The 21,667-nt window shown below is 42.4% G+C and overlaps 1 protein-coding gene across 3 annotated transcripts in view; it reads left to right on the top strand.

The window, feature by feature from the left end:
• The window catches only part of Myo5a (myosin VA), a 154,506-nt gene that overhangs the window by 123,157 nt on the left and 9,682 nt on the right, over positions 1–21,667 (top strand). For 2 of the 3 annotated variants that reach the window (XM_036193783.1, XM_036193784.1), the window contains 7 exons: positions 546–744; positions 4,287–4,380; positions 8,363–8,509; positions 11,677–11,831; positions 16,685–16,774; positions 18,436–18,586; positions 20,403–20,685. In XM_036193783.1, the coding sequence (XP_036049676.1) occupies positions 546–744; positions 4,287–4,380; positions 8,363–8,509; positions 11,677–11,831; positions 16,685–16,774; positions 18,436–18,586; positions 20,403–20,685 (1,119 nt within the window). Of the gene's footprint in view, positions 1–545; positions 745–2,741; positions 2,817–4,286; positions 4,381–8,362; positions 8,510–11,676; positions 11,832–16,684; positions 16,775–18,435; positions 18,587–20,402; positions 20,686–21,667 lie in introns of all 3 variants that reach the window. The other variant, XM_036193785.1, reaches the window with a different exon arrangement.

The following is a 21,667-nucleotide window of genomic DNA, read 5'->3' on the forward strand; positions in this document are numbered from 1 at the left end:
AGGATTCTGTTAGATATGTAATTTCTTGGGAAGAGATGACAATTCGGTCTACACACACACACACACACACACACACACACACACACACACACACACTTACAGAACTACTAGACTCCATTTCGGTTAATTTATGGGTTTCCAAGTGGTTACACACCAGCCTGTCTGTTCTTGGATAACTGGACAATATTAAAAACATGATCCTGGTTCCACCTTTGCCTGAAATCAGTGACTGTGTCTTTAAAGGTCTATTTCATTAGATTGGGTGTGTGTAATCTTGCCCTTTACATGCAGCTATTTATTTATTTATGGGTACTGATACTATCTTTGCCAACTTAAGGAGAACTTCATACAATTCAAAAAGATGCCAATGTGGACAAACTGGTTTCCATTTCTGGCATTTGAGTTTCATAACATTGGAGTCAGAAGATGCATAGACCCTAGAGTATCCCCTTTTCCTATTCCTGCAAAGGAGCATGTAGCTTCACACCCATCAGTGTGAACTTGGGGTGTTTTCTCCCCTCCAAACCTGTGTGGCCTCTCTGCAGGCTCTTGGAATCCCAGCTGCAGTCGCAGAAGAGGAGCCATGAGAATGAGGCCGAGGCCCTTCGTGGGGAGATCCAGAGCCTGAAGGAGGAGAACAACCGGCAACAGCAGCTGCTGGCCCAGAACCTGCAGCTGCCCCCTGAGGCCCGCATTGAGGCCAGCCTGCAGCATGAGATCACACGGCTGACCAACGAAAACCTGGTGAGCAGAGTGGCAGTGCCCCAGTCTGTTGTTTTTAGACAAGCACAGCTTTTCCTTGTTGGGAAAGATGCTCTTCTGTTTCTGATAGAGACAGAAAGGAAAATATGAATATGCTGGTAGAAATGAATCAAATATGAATCAAAATAATGAAACTACACTCAGGCTGTTTCTCACAGCAGTCTCTTGGTCAATTGAGCCCTCTCAGACCTTACCTGTAGTGTCTGGAAGAAAGTCTTCTGACTACGTGCTAGGCTTTAAATACCAGAGAGACACAGCTACAGATTATTTTCCTTTGATCCCACGCATCCAGTGAGGATGCCATCCAGCCTGTCTAGCAGACAAGCCAGGGAAGGTTCTTGGTTGAACTAAGCATGGGCTATGGGTTGACACTGGGCACAGCTTCTAAACTAGGGTAGAGGGCCTAGTGTTGAGCTTGGCACATTTTATTCATTTAAGCAGAACTTGTACAATAGTAAGGAGAGTACTTTTGCTTTTCCCCTTACCAGATTCTAAATGCTGACATGGACTCTAAAGACTTTTCCTTTTTTTTCTCATTTCTTTAAAATGTTTTTACCAAGAAAAAAAATATTTTCTATAATTTTCTTTCTCTATCACATTATAACTTTGATTACATATTTGCAATTTTAAATCGATGTAAATTTTACAGATATACTTACTGCATAAAAAATCAATGAGAGATTATAATTGCAATTTTTACATAAAATCTGTTCTTTAGGACATGAAAAAATTAACACCTTTTAAGATCTACGATAAAAGCGTTTGAATTTCTCTGAAGGTCTAATTTCATTAGTGATTACTGCCAACACAGAGTATTTTCTTTCCAGTCTGTCTTATGTGTGAAGCTCCATGGTAGGAATGTGGGGAAGAGCGTGAGGGTGTTGTCTGGACTCTTCCAGTATGACTGGAATGGGGAAGCCTTCTGAGTCACAAAGTGTTCTTTAAAAGTTGTGTTGTACTCTTGTTGCTTAAATAACTAACAGTGCTTTTGATGATTAAGAATTGACCAATTTGTGGAATAATGTTGATTGATCACTGTACAGATTCTTTGCTTCTGAATCATTGTCTTAAACTGCTAGGCGATCTGTGAAATAGGTTTGCTTCTGGGTGGTAGATTCTCAGTTTGTTCACTAAGTTAATCAAGTGTTGCCCTTACAGCCTGTCTGAACTATTAATATTCTTGGCAAATGTTGTACCTAATGCAGAAACAATCGAGTCCTGCGCTCTAAATAGAAGACTCTAATTAGTTTGTTTTACTCTACCCTTTGCAGATCAGCTGCCTGTGCCATTGCACTGACTGCTAATTCAAAGGATATTGTCAAACTCAAGTGTATGGAAAGATAGGCCTCAGACTACTTAGAGTTTCTCAGTCTTCATTATATATTTTTTAGGATGCACTTGAACAGACTATTAAGGCAACCTTATGTCTAGGCTTAGTGCTTCTGAAGTTTTACCTTGCATACCCCCAAACAGACATGTACTCACAACACGCCAATGCACATGGGAATGGCTTTCTTTCTCCCCTGTGTGCAGGCTCTCACCAGCGCTGCGGTCCCCAATGGCAGTTGGGTGCTCACAGCCCTGCTGCCTTTTCATTGTGTTGCCACCCTTGCCCTTGCTGCTCTGCTGGTAGCTGAGCAGTGCAGCAGCTTGGGAGAGCCACAGATGAGGGAGGAGCAAAGGGCTGGGAACCTGAACGTCAGCCTTCTCTGGGTACCACGGTCCCCTGCTCTGTTGACCTGCTGAATGACAGCATCCTGGCCATCACCTGTCTCCATTGGTCATGCTAACTAGATCTGTAAATATGAGACTCATCTATACTAGAAAAAAAAGTGGTAATGGCAGGTGATAAATTGGAACTTGTGAGTAGATATAGTTTCATTACCCATATTTTAAAGTAATTTTAAGTTAATTTTGCTGAGAGGTAGCATTCCCTCAAAGACACAAGAAACAAATATCCATTGTACCTGTTTTTTCAGTATTTTGAGGAATTATATGCAGATGACCCTAAGAAGTACCAATCATATCGGATTTCACTTTACAAAAGGATGATTGTATGTAAACCACAGTGCTTTTCCGTTGTCTTCTGCGACTTCTAGCCTTCTCTAACTGGAGAGCACACTGCTGCTGCCTGCCGCTGCCAGGAGGTCTATTCCAACGTCTTCACAAAACCTCGTCCCTCAACCTCCACAGCTCTCCTTAGCCAGTGTGCCGTCTCTTTCCGTGTCCTGTGTCCACTGTGTGTGGTTCGATCTTAACCCAAGGCTTACAGTGTGATGGAAGCACAGCCCAGCACTGGAGACATTAGCAGCTGGGCCCTTGAATCCCCAGTCTGCCACTGAATCCTCTCTTGTGCAAGCTGGAGAATGAACCAGTGGTTTCTAAGTTGTTCTCGATAACTTAGTGACAACCACCAGCCGTCCCACCAGCTCATGTTCCTTCTACGCTTCCTTAGTCTGGTCCTGTCCTCTTCCCTCTTAGTCACTGAGTTTCTAACTGCCTGTCTTTACTAAATAGAGCCAGTCATCACAGATACCTTACCTTTGCTTTTAATATACCGGTTTCTCTCTTCTCTCTCTCTCTCTCTCCCTCTCTCCCTCTCTCCCTTTCTCCCTCTTTCCCTCTTTCCCTCTCTCCCTCTCTCATTTTTTGCATTAGGCATGCAAAGTTAGTCTCTTTTTTCCTCTTTCTTTCTTTTCTTTTTTGAGACGTTATTTTCTCTACTGTAGCCCTGGCTGTCCTGGAACTCACTCTGTAGCCCAGGCTGGCCTCAAACTCATGGAGATCTGCCTGCCTCTGCCTCCAGAGTGCTGAGGCAGCTTTTTCCCCCAGAGACACTCTCACTGTATAACCCAGGCTGGCCTTGAATTCTCTTTCAGGATTCCAGGTACTTGGGTTATAGGCATGCACCTTTGTGCTATGTATCAAAAAGCTCTTTATCCTTTTTCTTACTTTTTTTGTGGTTTGGTTTGGTTTTTAAGAGAGTCTTGCTATGTAACCCTCGTTAGCCATGGACTCACAGAGACCCAGCCACTGCTGCCTCCTCAGTAAGAGAATCAAAGGTTACCTCAAAGCCACAACATCTGGCTCAGCTTACCTTTAGTTTCCCCAGACTTCTTTATGTTTCTCAGGCTTTAAGGCTAAGTTTAGAATTGGTAAATCATAGCAGTGCTTTACACACAGAGCGTCAATCTTTACGGAAGTATAGTCGTCCTCAAATCCCCACAGAACTTCTTGTGCCCTCATCAAGACTCTTTCTCAGTCCCCTGCAAAAGTCACTGCACCCGTGATGGTTTGGCACGGGCGTCTGTGGAGGACTTCCATCACGCTGTAAGGGAACTTACGCAGTGTGCTCTGGCGTTGCCTTTGTGTAGCCGCACCTCCCCATCCTCCCTGGGAGCCCGGTGTGCTCCACCGTGAGCTCTAGTGCAGCCTTTATGTCAACTAACAGTGCTGCCGGACCGCGCCTGTGCTCCCGTGCCGAGCCTCTTCTGATCTCTGGTGTAACTCTCACTCTGGTTTAGGATCTGATGGAACAGCTTGAAAAGCAGGATAAAACTGTCCGGAAACTGAAGAAACAACTGAAAGTCTTCGCCAAAAAAATTGGTGAACTAGAAGGTACTTAAACATATTTGTTCAGTATTTGCGAAATTTTATTTCCTGTTCGGGAGGTTTACAGGTGAATTTTCAGAGAAATAACCAAAATGAGTTTTGGCAATCCTGACCTCTGTGGAGTGGAAATTCTACCTCTGCATGTGGGGGTAATTTTCATAGTAATGTAACAGTAAGTTACAAAGAGAGAACATTCAATCAGCAAACATCTAACAACAATCTCTGATAGGCCAGTATCTGCTTGTCAGTATAGCATGAGCTTAAGGGCAAGGATTCTAGAGACAGCTTCTTAGGTTCAAGTCCTGTCTCTCCTACTTCCTAGTCTCAGAATATTTGCAAATTGCTGAACCTCTCTGACTCAATTTTCCCATGTTCTCACTGGGAATGATAATGTAAGAACTGAGTGAGTTCATGTAGGTGACGCCTCTGGAACAACACAAGTAAGTGCTACACACAACCTACTTGTTATCACTAGAGATACGGAAAGGAACGTGGTAGAGTTTGTCCTTGAAGAACTCATGATCCAGTAGAGAGAAAAGTGTTCATCAGAAACCATGAATTATAACTACAAAGAAACAATTTAAAAATATAATTATTTCTGTATGAAATAGATAGCTCCTTGAGAAAAAAAATCCAGTGTTAAACATACTGATCTTGTCTTGTGGGTTAGTTTATTAATTCAGTAAGTTTTATTAAATGCTTCCTAGGTGCTAGACACAGTTGAAGTGCTTGAGATCTATATGAGAAAGACCAAGAGATGCTAACTTCATTCCAATAACCACATTACTGCTCAGGCATCTTAGAGACCGAGTTTCAAAGATGAAATGACCACAAGTGATATGCGCACCCTGGCCATCTGTCATATTTTCTAGTTGTCATCTTATGATCCTCATGGCACAAAGCGTGGAGAGAGTCAGGAGATTCTATCCAGTGACTTCTCTGTTTGCTTTGCCTCACTCCACCATGACTGTTCTCTTTGACTGGCGGGGTCCTGCTCAAGCCCTGCTCAGTCTCTGGGATCAAAGGCACCTATCACATCCTCAGAAGCATCCTGATCACACCAGACCACATGACCCTGCCTCCCATGTTTGGGTCATACTTTCTGCCGTTTTTCACTGTCTTATTTTTAGCAGTTTTTCTGTTTGAATTACTGGTCTCTGTGCTAGACCAAGAGCATTTTGAACATGGGCACCACCTCTTATTTCTTACAGTTACAAGGAACACAGTGTCTGACCTATGACAGAGCATAGGATCATGGTTGTTAACTTTGAAGTGGATATTACTCTCTTTAATGTCCACATATTGAAATGGTTGCTTAGATGTCAGAAAGATTACAGCCATGTATTTCATATAGACCCTTAGCATTACATGATTCATATACTACATTAAAACTTTTAAAACTGCAGCAATTGGGGAGATGCCTCTGCATATAAAGCCCCTCCCACGAAACTATGAGAACCTCATCCCCAAAACCAGCATAAAAAGTTGTCAGGCATGGCAGCTGCCTACAATCCTAGTTTTAAAGAGACAGAGACAGGAGATCCCCAGAACAAGCTGGCTAGCTAGACACACTGAAACAGCAAGCTCTGGGTTCAGGGAGAGACACCTCCCCCTCCCACCCCCCACCCCACCCACTCCCACCCACCCCCGACTCAATACATCAGGTAGAGATAGATGAAGGAAGATGCACAATGTAACCTCAGGCCTCCACACACATGTGCACCCACGTGCATGCATGCACACATGAACATGCACACACACCATACATGTAAACACAAGGAGAAAAATCTTTTGAAACTCCAGGTCTGCACACATGAGCTATAATGTTCATTGGCAGTACTTAAAAATCTAGGTCTTTTTTCAGAGAACTTTCACACTGAACTGGGCATCATAATAAGACAGCAGAGGTCTTGCCATAAAAACAAGGGTATTGTTTAAACTAGTGGCTCTTTGCCAACATCAGTGAATATGAATATATATAAAAGCCATTGTTAGTTCACATTTTAAATCAGTTTCTTTAAAATGTATGTTTTACCAGTGAGCTAAACCCTCGACCTTTGAAGAGTAATTGAAGTGAGAAGTTAAAGCATCTCACGATGCTATTCATTTTTGGCCATTGTCAATTAGAAATCTAACTTTTCAATTAAACTATCCTGAAAGCCAAGCAAAAAACAACATTTGTGCTAGTATGGGTTAAACAAGAAAAGACTTATTTGTTCTTAATGTAAGTTTATATTTTGAGTTAAGTGATTTATATCTAGAGGATAAAATAAAATAGACACAATATGACATGCTCTTCCAACACATCTCTCTTCTTCTCCAGGTCTGTGTTTTACAGAAAAATACCAGAGTCTGTGTGCAACAAGGCACCTCCTAATAATCAAAGTCTGTTTGTTCTTTAAAAGTGTTAAAACATATTTAAACCCTTTTGCCTTAATTTAAAACAGCAAGACTCTTGCCTCTCCTGTGGGTTTTATTTAATTAAGGACACTTTAAAAAAAGCAAACTTTTTAAAAGAAAAAGTGCCAATATGTACAATTTTTAGCAGAAATTATATAGCTAAGTAGAGAGTCTTTCAAAATCTGGTCTACATGATGCTCTATTTTAACCCAAGAGTGGGTGTTATGTCTTGGTTTTCATTTAAAAAAAATAAATCAGACCTGAAAGTATTCTAGAAGGCAGTAATTGTTTTGATCCAAGATAAACAAAAGCCCAGAAACCACAGTGACTTACCCACACCCTGTCTGATATGTCCTAGTCTATAGCCTCAGCCTTCAGGTTTCTCTACTTTAGATCAAACTTTCCAGAATTTCTTTACTTGTAAGAAATTGTCTGACAATTGGTTAAACCTGAGATTAAGATCTTCATGGTACTCTGGAGCGAAGAGGCAAAGTTTTAGAGACTCTTGAATTGCTTTCCTTTTCCAGGAAAAAATAAAAAAGTTAAGGAGTATTTTCCTTTTTTGGTGTGTGAGAATTTACAAAATGAAACTAGAAACTGCTGCAGGTTCTAGAAGAACACCTGGATCACAGCACCAGGCTAAGTGACTGCTGACTCAGTCTGTCTGTGCTGCTCTGGCTGGTGATTTATACGCAATAAAAATACATTTCTCACAGAAAGTTATTTCTCAGAGGGATAGAGGTTCAAGAAGATGCCTGCAGGTTCAGTGTCTGGGGAAGGTTTCTGCTTCCCAGGTGGTGTCTTATTGCGCAGCTCTCCAAAGGAGACATCATCTGTTTGCACATGACTGAAGTAAGCGGAAGACTGAAGTAAGCAGAAGAAAGGTGTTAGCCTTATGAGGGAGGTCCTTATAAACCTGATTTTAGGCATTTTCACATTAGTCTGTGCTAATAAACACTGTCTTGCCAACTCTCTTGATGTGGTTTGAATTCGAGATAATGGTAAATTTTAAATCAATGCTCTTTTGCTTTTAATGACTAGGTATCGGATTCTTAGAACTAACATGAACATGTGCTTCTGCTGTCCCTTTAGAAGGCTTTTCTTCTGTTTGAGAGATTTGTTTGCTTGCTTGCTTGCTTGCTTTTGAGACAGGGTCTTGTGTAGCTGAGACTGACCTGAAACTGCCTGTATAGGTGAGGCTGACCCTGTATGCTTAGCTACCTGACTCTGTTTCCTAAGTGCTGGGATCACAGGCATGCTCTGCCGTTCCCACCCTGTTTTTCCATTCTGCAAGCCAAAGTCTGAATATGTTTAACTACTTTGGTTGGTAAAGATTCCTTAGCAAATATGTTAAATTGCATATGCTGGGACTTTTCTGTTGTGCTGTGGATACTTGATCTTATGCAAAGTAAACCTGACACAAAACAAACAAAACCCTTGCCAGCTTCTGGGTAGCTTTTTGATGTTACTACTTGTATATCAGGCTCTGTGGCAGTTAGAGTAGACTTACCCTTTGATGTTGCTGCTTACCCAGTCTCAACAATTCTACCTGACAAACATTTCTCTCCTTTTTTTGTTTCTCCGGAAGTGGGTCAGATGGAGAACATATCTCCAGGACAGATCATTGATGAGCCTATCCGGCCGGTCAATATTCCCCGGAAAGAAAAGGATTTCCAAGGGATGCTGGAGTACAAACGGGAGGATGAGCAGAAGCTTGTCAAGAACCTGATTCTAGGCAAGTGCTCCCGCGCTGGTAAGACCCCTTCCAGGCAAATGCTCCTGCACTGGTAAGACCCCATCCAGGCAAATGCTCCTGCGCTGGTAAGACCCCTTCCAGGCAGCTCAGTGCTGGAAAGGCTAGTCACTAGGTTTGAAACTGATGTCATAGTCTTTAAAATTATTTTCTTGACTGGCAAGATGGCTCAGTGGGTAATGGTGATTGCTATCAAGCCTGATGAGCTGAGTTTGGTTCCTGAGACCCCTGTTGTTAGAGATCAGTATCAGCTCAGGCCCCCTAAGACCAAGTTCTCAGCACAAAGGAGATTTATTTGCCCCAGAGGAACAGAGGGCAGGGAATAAGAGACGAACACAAGAGACAGAGGATAAGGGAGAAGGGAAAGGGAACAGGGGAGATGGGGATAAAAGGGAGACAGATGTGGTACATAGAAAAATGGCAGTTTATAGGTACAAGGAGAAACCCCATGTTAGAATGAAGTGTTTGGTTTTAATTGGGCATGTTTACTAGGTGAACCAAAGTGGACTTTTGATTGTTGGACTTCCATACTTTATTAGCTGGACCTTGGTGGTCAGCCTCCTGAGGAGGAAGTGTCCAAATAAGGGACTAGACCTTGGTGGCCAGCTTTAGGAATGTAATCTAACAGTTTGGAGGAAGGCAGAGGGAATGGGGAGAAGGGTGAGGCCTGCCATAGCCGTGCCCGCCATGCCGCAGCCTGTCAGTCCCTTCACATATGGTGGAAGGAGAAAGCAGAGTCCTGTAGGCTTTCCTTTGCCTTCCACAAATACATTGTGTCCCAGGCCCTCACACAGCACACACAAAACAAATAAATGTTTAAAAAAATGAAGTTCTAACACTTCTTTTTTTTAGACAGTGGTCCTGTCATGTCCATGCTTACCTTAAACTTCTGGGTATTACCATCCAGTTTCAGCTTTCTGAGCAGCGAAGGCCATAGATGTAAGCCACTAGCAGGTCCAGCTCTGAAGTTTTTGTTGTTGTTGTTGTTGTTGGTTTTTTTGTTTTGTTTTGTTTTGGTTTGGTTTGGTTTGGTTTGGTTTGGTTTTTCGAGACAGGGTTTCTCTGTATAGCTTTGTGCCTTTTCCTGGAACTCACTCGGTAGCCCAGGCTGGCCTCGAACTCACAAAGATCCGCCTGCCTCTGCCTCCCGAGTGCTGGGATTAAAGGCGTGTGCCACCACCGCCTCCGCCGCCGCGCGGCCCAGCTCTGAAGTTTTATGAGTCATCATTTCCTACTGAATTGTAGTCCTGTGGTAGAATCCTTACTGAGCATTCATTATCAAAGTGGAGAACATGTGTCTAGGATCCATCTGCAAGGCTCCCTTGAAGCCAAGCCTCTCAGTTCTGGCTTCATGTTAACACCACTCAGGAATTTTGGTTTGGTTTGGTTTGGTTTGGTTTGGTTTTGAGACAGGGTCTCATTATATATAGCCCAAGTCAGCCTAGAACTTGATATGTAGCCCAAGCTAACCCAGAATTCACAGTACTTCAGTCTCTGCCTCCCAAATACTAAAGTATATGTGTGCTTCCACTAAGACCAGCATGTGAAGGTTGGGGGCGGGGGTGGAGAGCAAACCCAGGGCCACATGAATGGTAGACAGATTCTGAGCTATATCCTCAGCCCACTCAGGAAGCTCTTTAAAAGTGTTAATACCCCCTACCCCAAATTAAGTCAATTGAAATTTCCAGGGAAAAGAGCTTGGCCACATCTAGTACTCTTCTGGAAAGGTCTCAGGGATCCCCAAGTGTAACCGTGGTTGGATGCCACTATTGTAAGCCATTTAGGTTTTCAATTTCTGTTTTCATTCCCTAGAAATGTTTACGACTAACTGTATTTAGGACAACGTTCAATAATATGGAAGAAAAAATATTAAGGAAAAAAATTCCAGCAAAGTACAGAAAAGATGGGATAATTGAAAAGGGAATGGAAGAGGCATTTGGAGGGGGTCCTGAGGCTTGAGTGTGAGCCTCTAAGAAGAATGTATAGGGGAGTAAAAGAAGGAATGAACGTGGGAACCCCTAAGCAGTTGTGAACTAAAACCTTCAGGCTCTGCCATCTCTCCTCCCAGCTGCCATGGTGACAGCTGTGGGATGGATGACCACACCTGATTTAACATTCCTCCTTCGTGGCTCTCAGCTCAGTGCTATATATAGGTTCCAAGCACTTCGGTTTCAACATGATCTTCATTTAGCAAAAATGCTTAGGGGCTGGTGGTGTAAAGGGTGAAAGGATAGAGAGGAAAGACAGATACAGTTTTATATAAAATTGTCAGGAAACACTCTTTGATGGGGTGTTCTGTGCACAGTGGCTAAAGAGAACAAGGAACAAGTTGTGCTTCTGAAGAAAGAACATCCGAGGCAGAAAAGGTGCAAGGATGTGGGCCCTGGGTGGGAGCCATGACACGTTCAGCAAACAGCAAGGAGAGCTGTTTGGAGCAGAGTGAGCATGGGGAAGAACAGCGCTAAGTGATGTGGAGCACAGTTCAGGTTTGGAATTTTAGAAGTGAGCGAAGAAGCTCTTTGGAGAATTCTCAGAACAAAAGTGGTATAACCTAACATGCATTTTCTTAAGTAAATAGCTATACATACTTGGAAATGATCTGGGACTAGGGGCTGATAGGAAGTTATTCCAGCAACCCAAAAGGAGTTGATAATGTCCTCAACTGGGGAGTAGCTAGTAGAAGTAGAAATAGTTAGATTCTGGCTGTATTTTGCATGGAGCACTAACAGGTTGATAAATTGGGCATATGGTGTGAGAAAAGTAAGGAATTTTTTAAATGATGAGGTTTGTGACCTGAGAAACTGAAGATGGAGAAGTCCATTAGTACAGTAGTTTCCATGAGGAATGGAGAACTTGGCTTGGGAGAGGTTTGATTTGAAAATGCCTGACAGAGACGTCAGGAAGACAGTTGATAAACAAGACTGGACTTCAAGGGAAAAGTCAGGGCAGGATATGAATTTTATATAGACATGTGCCTATAGTCAATAATTTCACTAGTGAGCTGTTAGAATACTGTTTTGGGTTTTTTGATGACTTGCTGTGAATGATTGAGCTCTTACACAACTGTGCTTTTATCTCCCACAAAACATGCCTCACAAAGACTTTCAGGGTTATGTAATTTTGTTTCTCCTTTTTTTTTCTTTATTCAGAATTGAAGCCACGTGGTGTGGCTGTCAATCTGATTCCAGGGTTACCAGCATATATCTTATTTATGTGTGTGCGACATGCTGACTACCTGAACGATGATCAGAAAGTAAGATCATTGCTGACGTCAACCATTAACAGCATCAAAAAGGTCTTGAAGGTCAGTTCCATGTTCCACAGTGCTCACGGTCGTTAATGATGACAGTCTGTGCAGAGGCACCGTGTCTCCTTTAGACTTGGACAGCTGCTATTCACAAACCCTTTTCAGTCTTAACTGCAAATTCCTGTTGCAGGAAATTTATGTAACCTTCCTGTTGTGCTCGCTGCCTTGTCAGCACTGCGGCCACATGCCTGACAGGGGCACTTAGAGGAGGAGGATCATTTTGAGGGCTCAGAGCTTAAGGAGGTGTAAGCCCATCTCAGAGGAGCGGGAAGCAAAGATGAATTCAGAAATGGGGCTGGCCTGTAATCCTCAAGGCCTGCCCCCTTTCCTCCAGCTAACCTCTGGCTCTTAAGAATTCCACAGCCTCTCAAAAGCCACCACTAGCTGGGGACCTGTGGTAAACAGGACACTGTCCACATGCCTTCAGAATAGGTTCCTGTTGGACAGTAATCAAGATGAATTTGAAATGATTGCATTTAATTGTGGAGCAAAATAATACTTCACAGACAGTAATAGTCTGCTTTAGGTTTAATTGGGAACAAATTTAAAATGTTTAACAGAAAACAGGCATGGTGGCATACATCTTGAGGATCTCTATGAGTTCAAGGCTAGCCTGGCTTCCAAAGCAAATTCCAGGCCAGCCAGATCTACACAGTAAGACCCTGACTCAATAATAAATAAGTAAAATGTTCAAATGTTTAGTGGAAACCAATTATATACATACATGTTAATATGTGATCCATATATGTAGAATATGATGCTGATGTTGAGATAAATACCAAGTTCAGTAATATGTAGCTTATTATTATAAAAAGATGACTGATGTGACATTTTTTTTCTTTCAACTTTTGTTCCCCTATTCTCCAGTTTATCCCATGAAATACCTTGTTACCTAAAATCCCTGTGAAAACAACATGGAGATGGTAATCGGAGAAAAAAGGCTTGGAAATGACAATAGCTTTAACAATGGAGGAGAATCCTGTTAACTCAGTGACTCCAGAGAAACACATCTCACTTTTAGCTCAGTGTTTCTATGAGAAACTAAGATGTGCTCCAGGCACCTTGCCTTCTGATTATTCAACTTAACAGAGCATCTAGGATAAAGATCCAGTAACTCTAGCATTTAAATGGGCTTTTTAAATTTTTATTGTAAAATCCCTTCCCTCAGGGCTCAGGGAACCCTGCAGAAGAGGAGCCATCCCTGGCAGTGAGCAGGTCCCTCCCTGCAGAGGAAGTAAGGAATTGTGGGGGCAGTGGAGGTGAGCCAGGCCATGGTAGTGGTGAGAATCTTGCAGCCTGACTCACTAGCAGCTAGAGTGCTTCTTTATTTATACAGAATTTAGTAAGCAGGGATACATTCATGATGTTCCAAAACATAGACCATATCCTTTTTGTTTTTGGACATGTATTTCACTTCCTCTTGCTCATCTTTTAGTCATCCATAATAAACTATGACAGAACAGAGTTATATCCAATCATTTTCCCTCAAGTTTTGACATCATTAAATAAACAGAGTAATAATTTTTACTCATTAACTCAAAACCCATTTTTAGGAATCTAGAGGCATATAACAGCCTGTTCTCAGGCTGGTAGCTCTGGTTGCTTTAAGTACGCTAGGCCAAAACAAAGTTTCCAAGCCAGTCTGGGCATGTTGCCATGTCCCAAGCAGTGTATTATTAACTCTTAATAGTCAGAGTACCCAGGAAAAATCCTCAGGCCAAAACTACTGCAGTTATTACTCAAATTGTGGCATAATACAATGTTTATATCTTTATAGAATTTGTCTATATGTCTAATCCTGGCATTCTGTTGTTCCTTCGTCATATGGCACCGCAGTGGCTCTGCATGTGCTAACTTTTCTAAGAAAGGGGGGTCCTGACACCTCATTCTTTTATCATCTTTCCACTCCATTCTTTCCTCATCAGTATAAGTCTCTGTATATAGAGAGAGGTAACTTCAGCTAATCTAACTTGGTTGCTGTAGATGTCAAGTGATTGCCTGAGTGTACAGTAGGAAGAGGCTTGCAGTCTGAACTGTGGCCAACTCCTCTAGCCCACCAAATCTTGTTGACTTTTTTGGGTTTACTTTGTTTTGAGTATCTTGTTCCTGCATAAGTACAGGGACAGATGTTTCAGCAATGTCTCATAGCCTCATGAAGAGACCTCTGGCTTCCTTATGTGTGTCACAACCTCCAAGGTATAAGGAAGACCCCCAAGTAGATAAGGATATCTCCCTAGAAGCAGAAGGAGGAGTATGTTCAGAACTATCTCAGGGAAGCTTAGAAGCAGTACTCCAGGAAGAAGGCATAAATGATTCATAAGAAAATTTCCACCAATCCAGCATCCCCAAATTGTATAAATATTAAAAGTCCCCAAGTATGCAGCAGGTGGAGATAAAAACCAAAGGTGGCATGGCAACCATCATGCGGCTCAGCTCTGCTGGATCTTTGTCAAGCAGCTGTCCTGGCTTTGTGACTTTTGATGTTCCCATCAGATATGGCTGTGGCAGTAGACCAGGCTGGCCTTGAATTCACAGAGATCCTCCTGCCTCTGCCTCCCAAGTGCTGGGATTAAAGGTGTACGGCACCACCTCCCAGCTATAATTCTGGCAATATTCTTTAAGCTAGATTTTTTCAAAGTAGAGACCTGACCTCAGTTCTACCTATCTCAGCTAAAAATACTTAATTGGACTTAATGTCTTCTAGGATTTCTTTCTTAAAGTCATTTCAGAGTAATATTCTCCAAATATTAAGGTTTTTAATGTGTTTTATGCATACTTAAGGATATAAATTGTATTATCTAAAATAGTGATCCTGTAAGAAGTTAACCATTCTTCATAGGATATTCTGTTCTGAGTACACTTGTATTATATAAAGTGACTACCAGGACCCAAGACAGATGCTCTGTAGTTTCTAGAAATCCAGGTTGTGCTCTTATGTACCAGTAAAAAATATATATCCTTTTAAACCAGGTAGGTGGTACACTTGGGAGGTAGAGGTAGGAGGATCAGGATTGAAGGTTAGCATCAGCTATATAGTGAGTCTGAGGCCAGTCTAGACTGCATTAGACCAGAGAGAGAAATAGATAGGTAATTAGAGAGGTATGTAGCTAGAGAGAGAGAGACAGACAGACAGACAGACAGACAGACAGAAAGAATACATAGATACTATATAATGTATATATTTTTGTATGTGTATAGAAGATAGATAGATAGTAAATTTATCTTTGTGTATGTGTGTGTGTGTGTGTGTGTGTGTGTAAAATTATGTGTATATATATATGTACGTGCACTTAAGCACAGTTCTATGTGAAGGCCAGAAAACAATCTCAAATGTTGTTCCCCAGGAGTACCACCTACCTTGTTTTTTGAGACAGTTTCTCACTGGGACCTGGGACCCACTGATTAGGCTAGGCTGACTAGAGTAGGCCTTGAAAAGACCAAGCGGACACCATAACAGGCTGCTCAGTCTTCTCTCAGAGATCAGGCCTCAATTACAATTTCCTCAGACTTGAGCAAACAGTTTCTGGGAGGGCCATGAACAAAAGACATAGTCCTTACAGTAGCTCCCTTTCTGCATGTACTCTAACCGCTCAAGATTCAGTCAGTTGTCTACTGTCTGGAACCCCTCACCAACTTAGAGCTATGTGCATAGGTCAATGTGAACGTGCTAGGCCAGCCAGCCTCCATGGCAGCTCAAGGACAAAGCCTAGGACTTGTCCAGGCCTGCCCAAAATGGGTAACTGTAACCCCCAACTAACTGTAGCCAATTAAAAGTTACTAACCACCTGCATAAACCAAACCTGAGTCTGTTCCTATGTAGTCTGTAGACCCCAACCCCCACCTCGCTTTAAAAACCCCGCCCCATTGCTACTTGGGGTCTCTCCTGCTCTGCTGCTGCGTCAGACAGATGGACAGAGAGTCCCAAGTTAACTTGTAACTTTGCTTTTGCATCAGATTCAGGCTCTTGGGGGTCTTTGGAAGACTCTGGGTACAACAGCCTCAGGGAATCTCCCATCTCTGCCTCCCCAGTGCTACACCCAGTCTTTTACATGTATGCTGAGGATCAATCTCAGATCCTCATGCTTAGGCAGTAAACACTCTGTAGACCCAGCAACTCATATCATTTTTTAAAAAGAATTCCTAAGATACAATCAGTTACTTAATGCTAGGCACCTACCCCAGGTAAGTATTTTAATATTTCTTGTGCAAAATATAGGTAAACATTGATGATTCTGTGACTTTTCACGTCTAAAATATTATCAAAGGTTCATTCACAAACCCATAGCTATCTCCTATGTCTCCTCTTTGACCTCTGAGAACCACTTCCGGTGCCAGAGTCTCTTTCAAGCATGAGTCTTTTTCCTCCCTGGTCCTCATCCCATTGTGGTTAAGAGTCAGCTGACCCCCTGTGTGCTCAGTGTGAGCCTTCTTCCAGCTCTTCCTCACTGCTCAGAGAGTTGGTTGTGACAAGAGCATTACTCCAAGCTGCCTTGGAGGGGGTCGGGCTCTTTCTCAGGTCCTTCAGGACAGAAACTGCTATCACCTTTGTGCCTGTAGCTCCTTCTGACTCCTTTCAGTAATCCAAGCAAAGTGAGTCAGTCTGGCTCAGCTGTGAACTGAACCATTTTCTGCACAAAGGGACAGCTAAGTTAACTGAGTGGGAATACTTTTCTAAAGGCAAGAACAGAAACATCCAGGAGACCTAGTTAAACCCCGCTGATAAGATATAAAACTAAAACGTGGTTGGCTTGTGTGGTACTTTATGATGGTTTGTGAAAGAAGCTGCTCATCTGCGTCTGCTGAGCTTTTTTCCCTGAGGATAAGAAACTTAGACTTATTTTCTCTTTCAGAAAAGAGGTGACGATTTTGAAACTGTCTCCTTCTGGCTCTCTAACACATGCCGATTTTTGCACTGTTTGAAGCAATATAGTGGAGAAGAGGTGAGGAAACCTTGGTGGTAAAAACAGCATGCTGTACTTTCTCTGACCTTTTAAAAAAAAAGTTTAAAAAACATTTGAGTCACGTTAATTCCAACCCCCAAGCATGTGGCTTAATGTACTGTTTCACTGATGCTTGCTATCTTGTGGTAAACTGAGCAATGGTGTAGTTTCCTCCTTGCTAGCATTTGAGAAAGCGTGCCAAAACAAATCAAGCATCAGTCAAGTGAATAATTACCAGAAAACAAAATCTTTTCTTAATATGTTGTGGTGGTCTATGTAGAATTAAGATTAGGATATAGAATTATTTAAAGAAATGAGTCTGTTTAGGCTAATCAATGGTACCTTAAAGGCAACCAACAAAAAGGCATAATCAAAAATTATATATGTAACTGGACATGTGGTACATGCCTTTAATCCCAGTACTCTGGAGGTAGAGACAGGCATATCTCTGAGCCTAAGGCCAGCCTGGTCTATAGAGCAAGTTCCAGGTCAGCCAGGGCTATACAGAGAGACCCTATCTTGAAAGAAAAAAAAATCACATATGTATCTTTGGGTGTGTCTAAAAAAATCTATACCGATTTTGTTTGTAGTAAAGTGTTTATTTTTTGATAGATTTCAACCAAGTGTAAAACTGTAAACTGTTGATTATTATTGAAAGCTGCTTACTATACATCTGACAGCACTTAATATACAAAATATGTTTGCCATTTGATGTTTCTGTGCTTAGCAACAACATCTCATGCAGTTAGCATTAAACCCATTTTACAGATAAGGACACTGAAGCTCAGTGGGGCTCATCCTTTAGCTCATAGCATCTTGGCATAAGGAGCAGAGCTGTGACTCTGCATCCGCCCACCTTGGAGACCTATGGCCTGACCCCACCCCTTCCAATACCCCACCCTTTGTCAGGAAGGCAGGCAGAGCAGCTTAGTAGCAATCTCTGGTACCCAGAGCAGAGGACTGTCATGGCAAAATGACAGGCTGTACAGAGACAAGCAGGACACCCGAGAAGGTGGGCCTGTGAGAGCAGAATCCTGAGAAGGGGTGAAGAAGATCCTGGCTGGCCCCACATTTATACTGTGTCATCCAATGAGCAGCTCCGTCTTCAGGCAGGGCTGGTGAGCAGTGTGCTTAGGTCCCAGTGACTAGAAGAAGAACTCTGGGGAGTTCCCTCTTAGCCAGTGCTACTGAAAGACTTTCCTAAGATCTAAATGAAATCATTGTGTAGATTCTGTGAGTTAGACTAAAATCACAAAGTTCATTTTTTAGTCCATAAAAAACTGGTCTATTCAAGAAGATTATGCATATGTATCCCTCTGGGTGTTGAGTATATGAATAGGACTATATTTTAAGAGCTAAAGAATACTTTTAGTTGTTTATTTAGTGTTTGGCAGTAGCCCTGATGTTTGATTAATGAAATCTGTTTTTTTCTTAAGTTAACCCCCCCTCCCCATCTTGCTATTAGAAAGCCTGAAGTATAGATTGCCAGGGTCATCTCTTAGTCAGAGCTCTAAGTGGAAGAGGGAGGTGCCAGGAGCGAAAACAAGAACAGTGCTGAGGATGGTCACCCCGGCACTGGGCATAAAGGTGCTAGTGTTTGCAGAGGGAGGCAGACAGAGGCATTGGCTTCCCGTGCACCACTAACACTGTGTTGGTTCTAGGGCTTCATGAAACACAACACATCTCGCCAGAATGAACACTGCCTCACCAATTTTGACCTTGCTGAATATCGGCAAGTGCTGAGCGACTTGGCCATTCAGATCTACCAGCAGCTTGTGAGGGTGTTAGAGAACATCCTTCAACCAATGATAGGTAAGACCGGTGTCTCTGAGCATCGCATGTGCTTGCCAACAAATGAGGCCAGTGGCACATGTGTCAGACATGTATTCATGTGGAAGACATAAAGTAGTTAGTACAACAAAATTCACTGTCTCCACATGACTGATGCACTAGAGTCTGTGCGTAATTCTCTCTAGAGACTTAGCTGCGCCTTGTTGCTAGCAGTAGACTCTGCCCTTTTGTCCAATGTCAAATAGACTTCAGACTTCCAACTGCTGTGGCACTACTGCACAGGGCCTCCTGGAGGAACCAGTGAAAACCAAGGAGGCTGGGATGGGTTTGCACTTTGCCTAATGGTCTACAGTGAAAGGGCTGGAAAGGCCCTGTAGCAGCAATACAGCTGTCATAGGTTTGTACCAGACACTCCTTGTTGAAAGTAATGGTTTCCCATGGCCTTCGTGGCTCATGTGCTTCTGCTTATATATGTAGATGGATGTGAGCCCATGCACCTCTCTTTATACTAATTCTGAAGGTTCTTTTATAATTTGTATTGTCTGACTCCCTTGGGATGTGTAGCATGTATGATAGGAATTAGTAATGTCCAATTTGCAGGCTGCTGATTTTTAATGTAGCAAATTGTTTTGTTTTTTAAGTTACCAAACACTTTTATCTCAAGGCAGATTTGAGCCTTCTCAACTCTTCAGACTACATCAGGCTTCCCTTGCTTTCCTCTCCTGACCATGTGTCCTCCACATATTTACCTTTTCACTTCCTTTTGTAAGTCGTAGATTTCATTTTCTTTCACAGGCCCATAGTTAAAACAGCTGGGGACATAAAAGTCTGAGGACGTCATATGAAATGGCAGTCATTTCTTCTCTTGTGCCTTCGGAAGTTATAAACTTAAAACACTCTAGATTGACCACAATGCAGGAAGTAACACAGAGGCAAAGAAGACGAGCTTCCAGCAATCTTTTCCATCTTTGCCCGTGGGTATTGGCTGAACAAGAAGTTCTTACGGTCCCCATCTCCCAGTCAGTTAAGAGCAACAACTGTTTCTGAGTCAGTATAGGGTTTGTGGGGAGCTGAGTTTAGCACAAGGAAAAAACAAAACAAAACAACCCAGGTCTGATCACTGCCTTCAAGGGCCTGCCAGGCAGGGGATGGGCATCTCAAAGTGGACAGACATGTCAGAGTGGGTATCTCAGAGTAACTAGTAGTTAGAAGCTTTCTAAGGAGGTAAAGCTAGACACACAGAGAGGTACAGGAATGGAGACCAAGTCTGGAGTAACGGAAGCTATCCCAGAGCCTCACTACAGTTGTTGGGATCTCAGGACAGGGAGAGCTCAGCTCTCCATCTCCACACCGCTGACTCTTCTCCAAGACTGCTTCCCAAGGCCGTGTCTCTCTTACTGTCTTCTTGTTACTGTTTTGTTCTTGTTATTTTGTTGTTTGATTTGTGGTGTTTTTTTTTTTTAATGTCTGAGAACAAATACAAAGAACGCTTATTTAACCACTCCTAAAAACTTCTCAGATACCACATGCCATTGCAGTCCCAAAGCTGCTGCTTATTTTAGAAAATACAGCAGTAAGGTTCCTTAATACTGTGGAAGATTTTTATTTAAAAAAAAAACTGACTGCTTGAAAGTTTAAAACCCAAAGGCTTATTCTTGGGGCAGTTTCTTACCCACTGTCTTCATTCTCAGATCATTTCTGTGTGTGTGTGTGTGTGTGTGTGTGTGTGTGTGTGTGTGTGTGTGTGTGTGGTGTGGTGTGGTGTGGTGTGGTGTGGTGTGTGCATAGACATATGCACTCCCTCTGAATCCTCTTAGTAATTGAAATACTTCTACAGTCTCAGGCATGCTAGAGCATGAGACAATTCAGGGTGTGTCCGGGGTGAAGCCCACAGGGCTCAGGAAGCGCACCTCCAGTATCGCAGATGAGGGCACCTATACGCTGGACTCCATCCTGCGGCAGCTCAACTCCTTCCACTCAGTCATGTGTCAGCATGGCATGGACCCAGAGCTAATCAAGCAAGTGGTCAAGCAGATGTTCTACATCGTGGGTGCCATCACCCTAAACAACCTCCTCCTGCGCAAGGACATGTGCTCTTGGAGCAAAGGCATGCAGATCAGGTGAGCAAACACCAATGTGTGGCAGCCTTGCCCTGCTTGCTCTTGAGGGCTGGTGGCGTGTTTCCAAACAGGGCGCCCAGTGTTGGTGCCACATGGCCAAGTGTGTGGGAATGAGTGGCGTAGAGCCAGGTCTCTCGCTTGGGTGGCTTCTCTTGCTCAGGAGGAAACCCTGCTCCTCTGTTAAGCCACCTTGTTTGTAGGAGTGTAAGGATGTGCAAAATACACAACAATGGACATTTGTTTTCTCTCTTTGTTTTGATTGCACAATAAGAAAATATTAGGAAAAAGATGAAACTTTGTAGTATTTGGTGGTTGCTCTTAGAAATATCTTTCCATATTAGGAATATGAATGAGAACAGGAGCTAGAGAGATGGTTCAGTGGTTAAGAGCACTTACTGCTTTGTGTAGGACCCAGATAAGGTTCCCAGCACCTATATAGTGGTTCACAACTGTCTATAATGCCAGTTCCAGGGGATGCAACTCCCTCTTCTGGCCTCTGTGCACACTGCATGCATGGTATATATATATATATATATATATATATATATATATATATATATATATATATATATATATATATATATATATATATATATATATATCCAACCAAACTCATACACTTAAAAATGTTTTAATTAAAAAAGGTTTAAGTTGAAGAAAAATAATAGGTCCAAAGAGATAGTTTACTTACAGTTGAATTTGAAGAAAAACTATATTCCATTTTTAAATTTTAGGATTTTTTTATTTTAGAGAAAAGGTCTCACTATATAACCCAGCTGGTCTTGTTCTCACAATTCTGCTTCAGCTAGGAATGCAGGCATGCAAGAACCATGCCCAGCAGCAACTAAATTTTGTACCCACTACTCATCATTGCTTCATTATTGTAACATAACTGAATTGGGGGGAGGGCAAATAGTTATTCTGATGCAGCCAGTATATTCACTGAAAAAGAGAAAAAGGTTTTTCTACTAAATCTATAGTT

The sequence above is a fragment of the Onychomys torridus genome, chromosome 7 (genome assembly GCF_903995425.1).
Source record: "Onychomys torridus chromosome 7, mOncTor1.1, whole genome shotgun sequence".
In the NCBI taxonomy this organism is placed as follows: Eukaryota; Metazoa; Chordata; class Mammalia; order Rodentia; family Cricetidae; genus Onychomys; species Onychomys torridus.